This window comes from Rutilus rutilus (genome assembly GCF_951802725.1).
Source record: "Rutilus rutilus genome assembly, chromosome: 20".
Taxonomy (NCBI): Eukaryota; Metazoa; Chordata; class Actinopteri; order Cypriniformes; family Leuciscidae; genus Rutilus; species Rutilus rutilus.
In genome coordinates, this window is record NC_140225.1 from 4,852,030 (window position 1) to 4,868,275 (window position 16,246).

General features: G+C 37.2%; 2 protein-coding genes across 6 annotated transcripts; both read left to right on the forward strand.

The window, feature by feature from the left end:
* The first annotated feature begins 1,404 nt into the window (after positions 1-1,404).
* On the forward strand, positions 1,405-6,042 carry LOC311279943 (uncharacterized protein). Of its 4 annotated transcripts, none has more exons than XM_084391772.1 (4): positions 1,405-1,600; positions 2,416-3,199; positions 3,807-3,989; positions 5,771-6,042. In XM_084391772.1, exons 1-2 carry the CDS (start codon positions 1,526-1,528, stop codon positions 3,196-3,198), a joined length of 858 nt encoding a protein of 285 aa, XP_084247898.1. In that variant the 5' UTR covers positions 1,405-1,525; the 3' UTR covers position 3,199; positions 3,807-3,989; positions 5,771-6,042. The 4 variants fall into 4 exon arrangements, with proteins under 4 accessions (XP_084247898.1, XP_084247896.1, XP_084247897.1 ...); XM_084391770.1 differs by having other exon boundaries at positions 1,406-1,600; positions 2,416-3,398; positions 5,768-6,042; XM_084391771.1 differs by having other exon boundaries at positions 1,406-1,600; positions 2,416-3,398.
* Positions 6,043-7,871: 1,829 nt separating this feature from the next.
* On the forward strand, positions 7,872-16,190 carry glo1 (glyoxalase 1). Of its 2 annotated transcripts, none has more exons than XM_084392071.1 (6): positions 7,872-8,047; positions 9,451-9,533; positions 9,993-10,133; positions 11,616-11,683; positions 13,879-13,968; positions 15,787-16,190. In XM_084392071.1, the coding sequence occupies exons 1-6, from the start codon at positions 7,979-7,981 to the stop codon at positions 15,876-15,878; spliced, it is 543 nt and encodes a 180-aa protein (XP_084248197.1). In that variant the 5' UTR covers positions 7,872-7,978; the 3' UTR covers positions 15,879-16,190. The 2 variants fall into 2 exon arrangements, with proteins under 2 accessions (XP_084248197.1, XP_084248198.1); XM_084392072.1 differs by having other exon boundaries at positions 7,910-8,047; positions 9,430-9,533.
* Positions 16,191-16,246: the final 56 nt, after the last annotated feature.

Consider the following 16,246-nt stretch of genomic DNA (forward strand, 5'->3'; position numbering starts at 1 on the left):
GGCCTAAAGGTAAGTGGTATCACATAGGCTATGATTGTGTTAACATGAATGTATAAACCACTCGAAATAGGCTATAATCAGTGTGCGAGACGAGGTTCATCTCTACAAGAAGTCAAATAATTTATTGCCATCTAAGGTTGATTTGATCAAATTAATGGAGAGTAAATGCTCTTTTTAAATTTAAGCATTTGTGTTTCTGTATTTTAATCCTGAAATTTAGCCTTCACTAACGTCTAAATACACTTTCCTCCTACACTTCTTATAATTTACCTTATTTAGTTGATGCAGATAACCCTTAATTTATCTTGACCATACATTATTTCAATACATTTATAAAACCATATTTATTGAGCAACACTATAAACTCTCGGCATCTGCTGTGTAAATCACGGCAGGAATGTGAGGAAGAGGTAAATAATTTACTCAGTGAAGTCACGGGTTGAATTTGAGATTGACACTTTTAAGGTGTAACGTAAACTTGGAATGTTCGGGAGTTGCCCAGAGAGAAAAAAGAAAACGGGGGATGGAATGAAATGAATGCAACCACTCCACATAGGCCTACAGGAGGATGAGTGGGGAATGAACATTCTGCTCGCCAGTGATGACAACAGTATGTGACCGTTATTAAGCCACCACAACCTCATTTTACTTAATATATTCATTCAATTTAATTTACATGACTTTATGAATTTATACTGATGGTCTTAAAAATCTCCCACTTTTTTTCTTTTGTTGCAGAACAAGAACACCAAAGGATTTACACAGAGTCGGCTACTACAGTGTTGGGGAACACAGTTTGACCCCATAAAGAGATACCAAAATGTTCAATGGAGACCAGGAGTCAAATTTTAAGTTCAATTATTAGTTGACAAAGTTTACTGAAGACATGAGTTCTCCACCTTTCCAAACGCCGTAGAAAATGAGAATCCAGCCTCGAACTATAGAACACAGAAACACCAATATAGGTAGGCTACATGACAGATCAGTTTATGTCATTTTCTAAAGGTTCTGCTTGGTTAACAGTACGGGTAATTCCAGCAATGTCCGAACGTGAAGTTTATGCAAATTTGGTTATTTAAAGACAATATACAATTCTCATTCATAAGCAGCTATCGGGATCACTTCTTATCTGGGCGGCTGTTAAAACTGTTCCTTTGGCATGGTCACATGATAGGCATGCCTATATCACATTCCTAACAACTCCTGCAAAAACAACATTAGATAAAACACAGGCAATATCTTCCCCTTCAAGGTCGAGTCACAGCACATCGCCAATACATCCACACAGAGCAAACATGAGCTGACATTAACTTCTACTAATAATTCATTGTCTCATTTCAACATAGAGTGATCAATGGTGCTGTAAATCCTAAAGCGTTACGAATGGCAAGAGCAACAAAACACACGGACCTTCCAAGCCAAGGTCCCTGGCAAATGAATGTGATGTTCCTCCTAAAAGCAGAAGAGGGCAGTACTGTGTAACTTCAGTCATGCTGTCCAACCGTGCAATAAAGAAGAAGAAAGCATGCACGAGAAAGTTTTAAATGGACCAAAGAATGTTCTGTTCATTGGAACTACAATAAATATTGCCGGCTTGCAAGTAAGAGCTTTGTTATTAAGATTTAAAATTGTTTAACAGTAGGTTTCTGACTGAGTCTAAGTGTTGTGAGATGACAAATAACGACAAACAAATCTGACAAACATTTAGGGTCTCTCCCTACGTTATGACCAAATGTCCTCGCAAGGAAAGTCTTTTTTTGGTCCCCATGAGGAAAACCGCTTTAAAAATCATACAAAATTATGTTTTTTGAAATGTTAAAACCTGTGACGGGTAGGTAGGTTATGTCTATGGACAGTCCCCATAAGTAACCCAACATTGTGTGTGTATTTTTGTGTGTGTGTGTGTGTGTCTGTCTGTGTGTGTAGGCTCTCTCTCTCTCTCTCTCTCTCTCTATGTCTAGGTTCCAGGGGGGAAACATATTCATTAAATATATATATAAAATGAAGGCTCATGCACAACACAGTTTTCCTTTCCTCAGTTTGCTTAAAATAGTCTGTAGTTCTCTTAGCCGAAAACTCCCTTGCTGAACATACAGACACAACATTTAATATTCTTGCATCTTGAAAACAAGTTCTGTCATTGGTTCACTGACTGTTGACTCTTTCCTGTTGTTAAATTGTTAGTGCATAATAACTTCCTTATATACTCACACATATGCTCAATTCCTCTTATTCTCATTGAAGAATACGTTTCTTCTAATGCAACAACCTTCATATTTGAGGTTGAGTGTGGGGTAATTGTCCAAATAACTTATGAGGTTATTGTTTATTTCATTTATGGGGAATTTGGGTTTAATGAGAACAGTTGAGGAATAAATCTGAATGTTTACATCTCTATTCAATCTGTTTCCCTAGCTGATGGTTTGGAGTCCTGACTGCATCAAAATGAAGCCTTCTGAGAATTTTCTTGGAGTTTCGAGGGCCGAGACGACTAAGGAGAGTATGGAAACTTTGGTGCTGAGCAAAATGGAGGGATCAGCTGTGCTCTTTTGCCAACGGCTGAAATATACAGTGAGAAGTATTCAGGTGCCCGATGGAAGTCCTTCAGATACTAAAACAGAAGCTGAACCATCCATCGCCCACTTTTCAAATGGCAAAAAGACTTTGGGTAAAAAATTCAGCTGTAATTTGTGTGGCATGGAGTATCGCCAGAGCATAAGCCTGGTGCGTCACATGCGAATACACACAGGAGAAGCGCCGTACACCTGTGAACTCTGTGGGAGGGGCTTCCGGCGTAAAGACTGGCTTGTACTGCACAGCAGCGTCCACACGGGTAACAAACGAAAGAGCATGAAGAGATTCAGTTGCGATCAGTGTGGGAAGAAGTTTACTGGCTCCACCGCACTCCAAAGTCATTTATACAAACACAGAGGCGAGAGGCCGTTCGCCTGCGCGCACTGCGACAAGACGTTCTTCAGTCAAACCAATCTTAAACGACACCAGGTCGATTCTCATTCTGACAGCAAACAATTTTCTTGCCCTGTGTGTGGAAGTGGATTCTCACGCCTTTTTTCGCTACAGAAACACACGCGGATTCACATAGGAGAGAAGCCTTTCTCCTGTCCAGAGTGTGGAAAGACTTTCCGTTATGAATATACCATGAATATGCATCGTAAACGACACTCAGTCAAAAGTTGACGTAATCCGCATTCATGCATCACATGAGCTTATGATTTATTCTATTTATCCGTTTTTGTTTTAAGCCTTTTATTGATATTTTTTTTCTTACTGAATCTCATTATACCTGTTCAGTGCCAATAAAGAGCTTGACTTCACATGATTTCCTTTTTAGTTTTGATTTCTTTTTTAGTTTTTCTACATTGCTTACATTTTTCAAGGTATGCATACAATACTGTGCAAAAGTTTTTGTTTTGTTTTGTATTTCCAGTTATTTATATCTTTTGCTGTAGTGTATATCTTTAATAATCCAGTGAGATTTTTGTATGCACGAGGAGTCTGACACCTTGTGCATACAAAAATCTCACTGGATTATTACAATTAATGGCAAAATGAATGTTTGGAAATGTAAACTGATATTTCCTACTGACAAGTTACAGCAAAAATATACACATAACTGGTTTAAAACCATTTTTATGGTAAAAATACTAACGTGCCTAAGATTTTTTACTACTGTATAAGCACTGCTCAATGAATATGATCAATTTTCATCACAACCTGATCTCTGTTAAAACACTTTATTTATAAAATTATGTTTTGCTTAAAAATGTATTATTCTCCCCCAACAGATTTTTTTGCAAATCAATTTACTGAGCAATACTTTCAGCATCTTTTGACGACAGACGGGGGCAGCACTGACTGTCTTCGGTTCTGCTACCCAACCGCGAAGAGAAGAATGAAGTGTCAAAAGTTGGAGTTGCTCATTTCTGTTTCAAACTCCGAGGATGTTCCCTTGAACAAGAACATTGCAAGTAAGTGCTTTATGATTAAGATAACTGACCAGTGATTTTCAGACTGAACTTGTAACCTTTAAAGTGAAAATTTGTTCAAATATATAAGCATTTAAGTTAAAATCTGAATACGTGTATAATGGAAAATAGGGCTGGGTGGACAATATCGATTAAATCGATTTTCCCCGTTGATTCGTGAGCAAACTTATTCAAACATTATAAGCAAACCTGCCATCCAATAATAGAAATAAGCATTGTTACTTATGATATGAAACAAAGTATCAGCTTTCATATTTTGTCACTTTTATCACGAAACGCCGTTTTGACGTGTGACAGATTGCAGTAGCCGTCTGTCAATACCCAGCCCTGAAAGAAACTATATTGAAAGATTTAAATCGTCTTTATAGGTGGGGTTTTAACGCCACATTTAAATAGTTACGTGGTTTGACAAATGTAGCCTATTAAAGAACGAAAATTCCTGGATGTTTTTCAGATAATATGAGGTTATGAAAGCTGCAACGGACCGTTACACTGAAGCTTTACTTTTACCTTTGTAAACATGCACTAGACCGAGGGGGTTTCCATTGCTCTTGCACCTTGTGTCTTTTGCAGCTGCTGACCTTTGAGTCAATTGCATATTTTTTCTTTCACAGAGAACGCGTGAACGTTCTAAAACGTCATTCTAGAACGCCGTGTCGTGTCATCCGCAAGACGCATCATACAAACATTTTGATTTTTTCGCTTATTAGAGCATATGTCTCGTGGCATGTGTTTTAAAAGTTAAGCTTATTTTAACTTGACACATCATTTTGAAAACCCGCAAATATAGGCAGGTTAGTAGTGGTGTTTTAAAATGTGTGTGTGTGTGTTTCATGTGTGTATATATACACACACACACACACACACACACACACACACACACACACACACACACACACATATATATATATATATATAATTTAACCAAGCTGGTTGCTCATTTAAACCCCCACAGTCATCATGTTTTCAGTCCATTTCAAGTTTGATTTTGATGTGATTTTGATCTAAGTGTGGTCTCAGTGGTATAATGCATCATATGCATGCATTTTGTCATGCAAATGTATGTTTACATGTCATACCATATTTAAGTCATACATATACCAGTACAGTTGCAGAGTGATAGTTACTTTTTTATTGTAAGCTATCAATCATTTTATAGTAATAAAAGATTTTCCATTATGGTGATAAAAAAATAGATAGCGAAATTTGTAACAGAACTGACTTTCCCCCCACCACAACTTAATTTGACCCTAATTCATCATGATATATGGCATTGCATTTTGTGGTCCAGATGGATTAATGGATCAATCCAAATATTGGCAATTTTATAGGCCTGGCAAATACAAAAAGTGTTTTGGTTACTCTTTATTTTAAGGTGTCTGTGTTACAGTGTAATTATACATTTAAGCACTGAGTAATAATAATTAATGACATGTACCAAGGGATAGGGTTAGGGATAAGAGTTGGTTTAGATGCATGTAATTATGCATACTTTATAGTTATTACTACAGTAACATTTACTTATTATTACAGTAACATTCAGTGTTACCATTTTTTGTACACTTTTTTTTTTTAAAGTTACTCTTTGAAATGCTATTAGATTAGATGCTAAATCAAAGCAAGTGTAAAGTTGTTTTCAGAACTAGCTTTCTGCAATGCAATGTTTCTTTAGAATAGTTCTATATACAACTTCTTTAGAATAGCCTATAGACAACTAAGGGATAAATATGAGTGTTTTATTTCTCAATCTGTTTCTCCAGTAGCTGCTGTTTCTCTTGGTGTCCTGACTGCATCGATATGAAGCCTGTGATCAAAAAGGACGAGTCTGATACTAAACGGGAGAGTTCATCAGAGACCCCTGGTAAAAAATTCAGCTGTAAATTGTGTGGCAAGGAATATAGCCGCAGCACAAGTCTGGCGTGTCACATGCGAATACACACAGGAGAAGCGCCGTACACCTGTGAACTCTGTGGGAGGGGGTTTCGGTGTGCACAATGGCTTAAAATGCACAACACCATCCACACGGGTAACAAACGAAAGATCGTGAAGAGCTTCAGTTGCGATCAGTGTGAGAAGAAGTTTTGTGTCTCCACCGCCCTCCAAAGTCATTTATACAAACACAGAGGCGAGAGGCCGTTCCCCTGCGCGTACTGCGACAAGAAGTTCTTCAGTCAAACCAATCTTAATCGCCACCACAGCGATTGTCATTCTGGAAAACAGTTCTGTTGCCCCGTGTGTGGAAGCGGATTCTCACGCCGCACGACACTGCAGAAACACATGCGGATTCACACGGGAGAGAGGCCTTTCTCCTGTCCAGACTGTGGAAAGACTTTCCCTTATAAATACACCTTGGATATGCATCGTAAACTGCATTCAGACAAAAATTGATGTGATGTACATTCATGCATGTCACATGAATTTATGATTTAGCCTATGGTTTATTCTTATTTGTTTTCAGCTATGCCCTTCTTATTGACGATTTGTACCTGCACGATGCCAATGAAGAGCTTCACGTGGTTTCTTTTTTATTACAGTTTTTCTTAATTGCTTGCATACTAAAGAGTTACAGTAAATCACGTTAATAATTTTCTAAAATAAAGTTATACATGTGCACTATGAATCTGCTCAAAACATGCATCTTGTCCTGTTTTTGCACATTATTTTCCCCAATAACAAAATTGCTTTTCTTTAGATATGGTCTGCAAACTCCTTTCAATCTCTCATTTCAAGAAAATCAAAGATGTGCGTTTTCACATAAGATTGTGTAAACGTGCATGTACAAAACACTCAAAATGTATAATCATACACAAGACAAGGTTCATCTCTACAAGTAGTCACATTTTGTGCCGGTCAATCAAAAAATTACATTCTTTAATTTTATTTTTAAGCACGCTGTTAATAGCATTGAGCTAATGTAGGCTACAAATAGTCAGCAATAACATTTTAGGATTTAAACTGTTAAATTCAAAATAAAAATAAAAAGCTACCCCACCCCCTAATCTACCTGAGCTCCATCTCCTTTTCATTATATACTTTGAAGTTTTTATATTTTTAATTTTAGTTATTAAACAGTATTAATCCTTGTTATGACCAACAATTCCTCCGTTTCCTAAGGCAATCTAAAAGATCGGTCATGCTGTGTGTGATACAATCGCATAAACTCATCAGTTTCCAAATGTTCTAATATAATTACCATTTGCATTTTTACTACCTCGTCGTCTTTGTTATCAAAGCAATAAGCCACTCAATGCCATTTAAGCCCTTTTATTGCAATGGAAGTTTAATTTCACCAAAAGTAAATGGAAAATAGATGCACCTTTTAAAGTTAAGCAGGTGTGTTGCTGTATTTTCATCCTAAAATTAAGCATTCAGTAGCCTATCTGTATTCCTATCACTCTCTCTCTCACACACACACACTGGCCTTATATTTATGTCTTTTACCTGTGTCAATGAGTTGACAATACATTTTGATCCGATTTCTGGAATATATCATTCAATCTATACATTTTTCAGTTTACACAAAGAGCTCATAAATTCACTCATTCACACAGGATGTGGTATACTTCTGTCATCTTACAGGATGTGTGTAAATGTGTGAGCCACAGTCTCCATCACATTCATTCATAGCCTCCCATGTTTCTCTCAGTTCATTAACCCTTTTCTTTCTGTAATTTTTCCTCCTACACTTATTACAATTTATTAAACTGATGGGAAGAGAACACTCAGTTTCTCTTGACAATCCATGCATGATTTCAATACATTTGCGTAAACACACTTTTACTGAGAATTGTGTCTCCCTCTGCAGGAGGGAAAGGGAAACTACAGCATCTCAGTTATTTCATGGCTCCTCCCACAGGGTACGTCACGCCGCCGACGTTGCACGCAATGGCCACGCCCCCTGCGCGGGATCTTTCTGCCAGACTTTGTCAGCTGTTTAGTCACCAAACCATCAAGCCGAAGCACACCTAAAAATGACCGACCAAGGGCTGACGAACGAAGCAGCCGCCGCTGCGTGTAAAGACGGAAACCCCATCACTAAAGTAAGACACTGCTTTTGAGTCCAGAACTAGAGACTTTTCAATCAAACACGAAGATCGTCGCTCATTTCCCTGTTCTCCATTATAACTCAAGCACTGCAGGAAAATAGTGCGATTCATAACATCTCTCTTACGTTGTTTATTAGTGATTTATCCGCATCTATGTTTGTTACTCAACTTACTTTAAGTTTGTATGCGTAACTGCTTTATTGCTCAGTCAGGTGGAAATGTAATTAAAATATAGACTTGATTCTGTATGGAATATATTAGTAACATATCAATCTGAATTACATTCAGAATCAAGCCTAATTTTAATTCATTTGAATTAATTTAAAGTTACTATGATGACCTTTGACATTTTACACAGATTAAGTGTTGACCTGCGGCTCCTAGAGTGTCATACAGAGCAGTGCAAGCGGACAGATTTTACCATAAGGACACAAACTTCATATATCAGGGAATTAAATTGTAACACTTTGTGTCCATTCTTTGAAAAGTCATGTCTTAAACAATCTTAACCAAAGATATGCTATAAAATAATACCTATATCAGAGAGATGATGAATAATTCATTTACAGTGCAAACATTTACCAGAGATTCCTACACTGATGTTTGCTACTCTTATTTTTTGAGCTGAGCTGCAAGATTTTACAGAATGACCAGATATGGATTTCTAAAAGCATCATGCACAGCCTGAAACCGCATCAGCTGGTTATTTTCAACTCCAAATTCACTGCTGAATCGACCCTTTTCACATTTACGGGTTTCTCAGAAGCGGAAGTCGTCATAGTTGGGTAAACTTCTATAGCGGTGAATGAGAGACTACATTAAATATATTTTTTGTGTTCCCATTTGCTCAAATAGCAAAAGAAAAACGCAGCAATAGTGTTTTCTAAACTTTCAAAAAGAGGGAAAATATACAGAGAGAGAGATCGATAACGGCAGTCGAAAGAGAGAAATATGTCAAATTTACCGACGCTCCCATAGCCGCTGTATTAGAAACACCCTCGCAGCTGCGTTAACTAGGTTGTTTTTTTGTAATTTGGTGAAAAAGAAATATAATACAAAGTATAGTGTTATAAATGTACATACATTAAAAAAAACTTTGCAGGATTTATGATGGTGATGACCGTTAAAACGCCTCATCGCAGTCTGTGAAAAGGGTCCATGCTTGATAATGTAATGCGTGACATAAATGGTTATTTTTTTAAATTATTATTATTATTATTTTTTATTATTGATACAGTGTTACTCAAATGTCTGAGACCACTAATATTTTTTTTTTGATCAGTCCTCCAAAATAAGGGTCTTAGACTTTTGGTTGCCACTGTTGATCAATTTCATCGCCTTATCCATCTTTTACATTATGTTCTTCTGACCAAAAGTTATTCATGCCACTGCTGTAGGACTTCATGATGCAGCAGACAATGCTGAGGGTTAAGGATCCAGTTAAATCCCTGGATTTCTACACACGCATCCTGGGAATGACGTGAGTTTACTATTGTAAAAGATTGCATCTCTCAGCACTGAACTTTTTCTCTGTGAATGTGAGTTCAGTCTTGATCTTTTCATTTGCCCGGTTTCACAGAAAAGGCTTAAGCTAGTCCCAGACTAAAATGCATGTTTAAGTTGTTTTAACTGAAAGCAACTTGCACTGATATATCTTACAATATGTGCCTTTGTTTTGTCTCAAGACATGTTTTGTTTTTTTATAAAAGCTGTTAAAATGGCCAGGGTTAATCCTGGCTTAATCTACGCCTGGTCTGTGAAACCAGGCCATTACTTTATAATATCCAAATGTGTCATGCATGTAGAAATGGTTTGCATTTTAGTTCAATTTTGGCTCATAATCAAAATTGCATATTAAAATGCATTGCAATAATGTGAATAGGCTTTAATTGCTGACCTTTGCAATGAAGTATTTTTTAATGCGAATGTTTTATTTTAGGCTGTTACAGAAGTTTGATTTTCCCTCTATGCGATTCACCCTATACTTTCTGGGTTATGAGGATAAGAAAGAGGTCCCTGCAGATGTGAAGGAGAGGACAGCCTGGACGTTCTCCCGCCGAGCCACTATAGAGCTCACACAGTAAGTTCAGATTAAAACCTTCAGCATCGGCCATTTAAAAGTCCATACAGGTTACCACTAACCTTCGGCATTGAGTAGAAAAGCCCTTTACCATCCTTACCGTGATATCTGACAGGTTCTGTTTAGGCAAATTCACACTGCAACCAACAGACGCAGACCAACATTCACCAGATTACAGTACGTCACTTCTCAGACATTCCAAGACCGGCAAATGCCGATTCAACATTTATTAATCTGCGAAAAAGAGAGCTTACAGGGATGCTTACACTGATCCGAAACCAGTGCTGCGTCCCAATTCGCCTACTTATACTACGCCCTAAAAGTATGTGCTCTTTTTGTGAAGAAAAAGTACATACTTTTGAGTGTGTAGCAAAAGAGTAGGCAAGCTTTGGGACATACTACTTCGTCATCTTAACGGACAGATCTGTCGCGTGCGTCCTGTCACCGTAAACTGCCCTGTCAATCATCTTGTCACAGTTAAAATCCTCCATTCAATCTAATTTAATTTCTTATCGTTTCGGAGAGAAATGTAGTTGCACGTTGATCTGCCAGTCGTGGGTCTTTCATGCGGAGACTCTCCTCATGTGTTTGCAATTTAAATATAATGATGCATTTAAAAGTTAATGGCTAAACGTATCTTTACAAAAGTTCACAATGCATCTGCAGATGCAATATAATGTGGACAACATTGAATAAATACATTTTCGTCAGGTTAGATACTGATAATTAATCACTCAAACCCCTTTATCTAAACCTCTCTGCATAACCGCCGGACTCACGTGTCCTCCATGTCTGTAATTTTTTAACACTTTTCACTCGTGTTTGTAGTCCTAACCGAATTCTCGTCCAATGCGCGATGGGTTGTGGGCAATATTAGCCGTTATAGTGCGCATCGATCTGCACTTCGGATTCTGACCGGAGATAGTAGACCATCCGGGTATCTTTGGACAAACATACTACGATTTGGGACGTACTAATTCTATTTTCGAATACTATTTAGGACGGATAGTATGCGAATTGGGACGCACCGCAGGTTTCAGTTGCGGTCTGTCTGTGTCTGTCGGTGCAGTGTGAATTGGCCTTTACAGTATGTGGCGTAAGACCTGAAAAATATGTAATTGTAGAGCAGGGTTCGCAACCTTTGGCACGCGGAGGGATAATCACTGGCACGGGACATTAGCTAAAGAGGAGTCCCTGAAGCTTACATACGGATGTACAATTTTAGGCACTTATTCCTTATAGTCACACAGCCAGTTTTAGTAAGTTAATGTGCTACGAATACTATGAAAGTGTGAGATTTTAACCTGCGCTAGCACACAGATCCGACAAACCATTCGTGGGGCCGAGGTGCGCGCTTCTGTGATTATCCCTCTGTGTGCCATAAGTTTGCCGACCGCTGTTGTAGAGCCTGTCATCAGAAGTCCAAAGTGTGAAGATGTTTTCATGTGCCATTCTGTATTTCTCTTTTCTCTTTTTATTCAGTAACTGGGGTTCAGAGACAGATGACAGCCAGTCTTACCACAACGGGAACACAGACCCCAGAGGCTTTGGTGAATATAACAAGCAGAACACACTTTCTCCCTGTCATAGTATCGACTGTGATTGAAGTCGGGCTGGACTATATATGTATATATATATATATATATATATATATATATATATATATATATATATATATATATATATATATGTATTTTAGCCTTTTGACTATATTTTAGCCTTTTGGTGTTTATTAATTTATAGGAACCGTCATTTTGACTAAACAGCCATCTTGCATGTTGCATGTATGAACTAAAAGATAAAAAAAATATAGTTAAAATATTTCACTATATGGACACAAGAAACATTTCACCAATATAACAGTTTACATTACTGAACAGCAATATTTACCCACATATATATATTAGGGGTGGCACGGTACATGAAAAAACATCCGAACCGTTCGGTTCGCTTGTCTCGGTTCGGTGCGCGTGTGCGTCGCGCGGTTTGCACGGTTCGACGCATGCGCAATGTAGCCTCGTGCCCGTGCTAATACAATGCTAAATCATAAATCAGACATATGTAGAATTACATTACAATGTCCAGCAATCGATTTATATAGTACACTGAGTTTACCTAGACATTTAATGAGATCTACTCCACTATATGTTGTTTTTTTCATGTGAATAAATAGGCTACATAGATCGACTGTTCCACGTAGCCTAATGGTCCAGTGGCAGAACTTGCCAAGCGTATCAAAGGTTCTGAGTTCTAATCTGCGCTCGTATATATTTTTTTCTTTATCAAAACCGATTATGTTTATCAGCGGTTGTATATCAAGCAGGGACCGATTTGTATGAATTTTGTTTTATTATTTAATCGGAACGAGTATAGCCTTGAGTCTCCTCAATGGATTGAAGCGCGCGTCCGAGTGATGAATGTGCGGCCGCTGCGGTGTGTGCGCGAGCCACGAGAACACTGTATCAGCACCACTGATCGCAACTGCAACGAGCACTTTGATCACTTGATTAAAAAAACACATTTCAGCGCTAAATTGCTTCTTATTTAACAAACGAATGAAACAAATACTTTGCTAGTTAACTGGAAATGTTTTATTTATTTGTATTGGTACACCCGAAGATAATATCAACCCTGGCAAAAAATGGTGGGGACATGTCCCGCCTATGATGACGAGACACGAGGATAAATTGACAAATAACGGTCCAACACAGCCCACGTAGCTCTACAGATGATGGACCTCCAGGGCCACTGAAAGTTTCCTCAGGGTGACTGCTCACTCATATTACTTCAGAATGGGAAATGAGAAGCTGCGTTTTGCAAACACACCCCATTTATGAAATAAATAAATAAATAATTAGATAATTCAGCTATATATCATATGCTGAAGTAAATTTTTGGAGTGTTAAAGATTAAAAGAAAAAACAACAACATGAACCGTACAGAACCGAAAACGTGACCCTAAAACCGTGATACGAACCGAACCGTGGGTTTTGTGAACCGTGCCACCCCTAATATATATATATATATATACCCACATACCCACAGACTTCAGTGAACATTTTTGAATGATAATGCAAAACTATTCAAAATCAGATTTATTTCCTTTAATATTTTTGTTTCTGAACTTTAAACCAGAGTGGCTAATAAAGCAAGCCATCATTAGGAAATGTAATGTTCAAGTAAGCAATAAGATACAAGAGGCGTCGATTCCAGCAAAAACATGATTTGATGACGTGAATTCGCCGTATCTCATAAAACACCAGGACAAACTCCAAAACCAGACCGGCACATAACGCTTCATAACTGCTGATGCCATATTTTTCAACTTAGGAGCTTCTGACGGTTCCGTAGATGTCACAGAGAATTCCATCGCGTTCCGTCTTGGCGATTTGTTTAAAATCAATGCTTGCGACCCTTTTCATCACACTTGTCCCAAAAGCATTTCGCTATCATTGTGACATTCATGATGTTGCAATATTTTATATTGCCAGAAATATATTTATGCATACATACATTATATATATATATATATATATATATATAAATATATATATATATATATATATATATATATATATATATATATATATATATATACACATAAATGAAATAAACATAAAATTTTATGTTAGATGCGATTAATCGATTGGACAGCCCTATGACAAATGTAGTCATGGATAAAAGAAGAACGTAATATACTTAAATTACATTATTAACCTAAAAATGTAAAATATATTTCTCTTAGGCCATATTGGAATTGCTGTGCCGGATGTCTATGCTGCCTGCAAGCTGTTTGAAGAGAATGGAGTGACCTTTGTAAAAAAGCCCGATGATGGTAAGTTCTTTCATATTATCCTATACAATTATTTTATTTACATAATGTTTCTCCACCAATAACAAACTAGCTAAACTTTCATTTCTAAATATGTTAGTCTCGTGGAATGTACAAATTTAGGATGTTTATATTTGTATGTTTATTATGTTCTTAATAGCATACTCTTAGTATTTATGCAGTATATCATATGCAGATTTTCTGTTTGCATGGCATACCCGGATCACTTTTTTAAAGGGGTGATGAACTTAGAAATAAATTTTTTCTTGAGCTTTTGATATATGAGGTCATCATACTATAAGAATATCCTGTAAGTTTCAGAACTGAAAACTTCCTTGTTAGTCCAATAAAAGCTTTTATTGACACCAGGCACAGTAGGGTGGTCCTTATTTTTAAAGTCTCCAATTGTCATGCTCTTAAGCCTTCAAATCGTTCCTTTATATAAGAAAATACAGCATGCCAATTTGTATGGCAGTAACATAATAATTACTGGTAGCTCAATAGCTTTAAACTTTCTGAGATTTTGATGATTTTCGTAAAAAACGATCGTTTGAATTGGTATTGTACCTGGCTAGTAAAATTCCCAAAAAATCTCCACATATTCCATATGCTCCATATATTCCTAAATATGTATTTTAGATGCATATCTCAGTTTACTTATTGTAGAAACTAAATCCAAATTAATCCATCCATGACCCGTTTTAGCAGATTTACCTTTCCTGGTGGAATCAATACATATTTCTATTGTTTGGGTTTAGAGCACATTTTTTGGTTAAAAAAATGACATTACGTTCCTTGAAATTGACCTGGAACTTTGGCCGAATCAAGCAGATTATCAGGAGGCACAGGCAATTATACATGCAATGAAAGTAGTCAATGATCACGCCGAGAGAGGAGTGGCTCTGATTGAAGAATACAATGGCTATCTCACACACTCTGAAGAACAATTGCAGTTTCTCCTTCATGTGGTGGAAGATCACCGACGGATCTATCCAGACTGCAAAAAGTCAACACTGGCTGCTGAGCATCAGAAATGAGGGATTGTTGAAAACTTTGTGCTTTTTTTGAGTCATTGTTGTCATGTCAGTGTTGCTCTGATTTCAATAAAATGTAGTTCATTTGCAGCAACTTTTAATATTACTTGCATATCACAATAACGCCGCACAGCTTAACATAGGCAATCTTCCACATGATTGAGCTACCTCTAAATATAATTTTTTTTGTCAACATTTTTGCATATTTCCAATTTTGAAGTTAAAAGGAACAGTTTAAGAGGTTAAGACACTAACATTTTGCACAAAAAAAAAATTGGACTTGATAAGGACCACCCTAAGGCACAGCGAACGACAGGTTTTTCAAAGTGGGGATCTATGACATCAAAGGGTATCAAACACCGCCTCCGCAGAAGAAGATCAACGCCTACTTCAACACTGCCTGTTTAGCCCTGCCCACCGATTCGCGCATTACATGAAACTCATTATAATATGCAAAACTGTTATCCAATCATAGCAGTGGGCGTTTACTTCCAAGTCTTCAATGCGGCACGCCCATAAAAACCGAGCGTTTCAGGAGCTAGGCTCAAAACCAGGGTAGGAAATAGCCTATTACTTATTCATTTTGATGTTTTTGAATGTAAAAACCAAGCGAATGTCATAAGTTGACCTCAGACAACAATATAAAAAAATGTAAAAAGCCAATTGATGACCCCTTTAAAAATGCAAAATATCCCTTTTTGATTTCCAGATGTCACTGGAATAATCAACCGTCATACAGAAATGCTTTGTTTATTTTCATTTCATTTTCATTCTGTCTGTCTTGCAGGTAAAATGAAGGGCCTGGCCTTTATTCAGGATCCTGACGGTTACTGGATTGAGATTCTCAGCCCCAACAACATGGTGTCCATCACTTCTTAAAGACTGTTGTTCATGCTGTGACCTGATCAGAAGACACTAATTATGAAAATCAAGGACAGTTTGGGATAAAAAAATGGTGATATCTCTGTGCTCAGTGAAGACAGACAATCTTTATGTATGACAGCGGCAGTGTGTTAGACATGAATTAGGCTGAATGTAACAATATAATGCAATTTGACACCTTTTGAAATTATGCAGTTCTAAGCTTAAAATTCTACTTTATTAAAATAAAATATTTTTTGAATTGATGCAGTCCCGACTCCCAGCCCTAAAACACTACATTTTATTTGTTAAAATAAAGCAAAGAAAGCATTTTTGTTGTGTCACTCTTTTGTTGACTTTGAAAAAAGTACAGTAATGTTATTGGC

Coding starts and splice junctions, on each gene's coding strand:
- LOC311279943 (XM_084391772.1), top strand. CDS start 1,526: ATGCACGAGAAAGTTTTAAATGGACCAAAGAATGTTCTGTTCATTGGA. Junction 1,601..2,415: donor TAAATATTGCCGGCTTGCAA/GTAAGAGCTTTG, acceptor CTGTTTCCCTAG/CTGATGGTTTGGAGTCCTGA.
- glo1 (XM_084392071.1), top strand. CDS start 7,979: ATGACCGACCAAGGGCTGACGAACGAAGCAGCCGCCGCTGCGTGTAAA. Junction 8,048..9,450: donor ACGGAAACCCCATCACTAAA/GTAAGACACTGC, acceptor CCACTGCTGTAG/GACTTCATGATGCAGCAGAC. Junction 13,969..15,786: donor TGTAAAAAAGCCCGATGATG/GTAAGTTCTTTC, acceptor TCTGTCTTGCAG/GTAAAATGAAGGGCCTGGCC.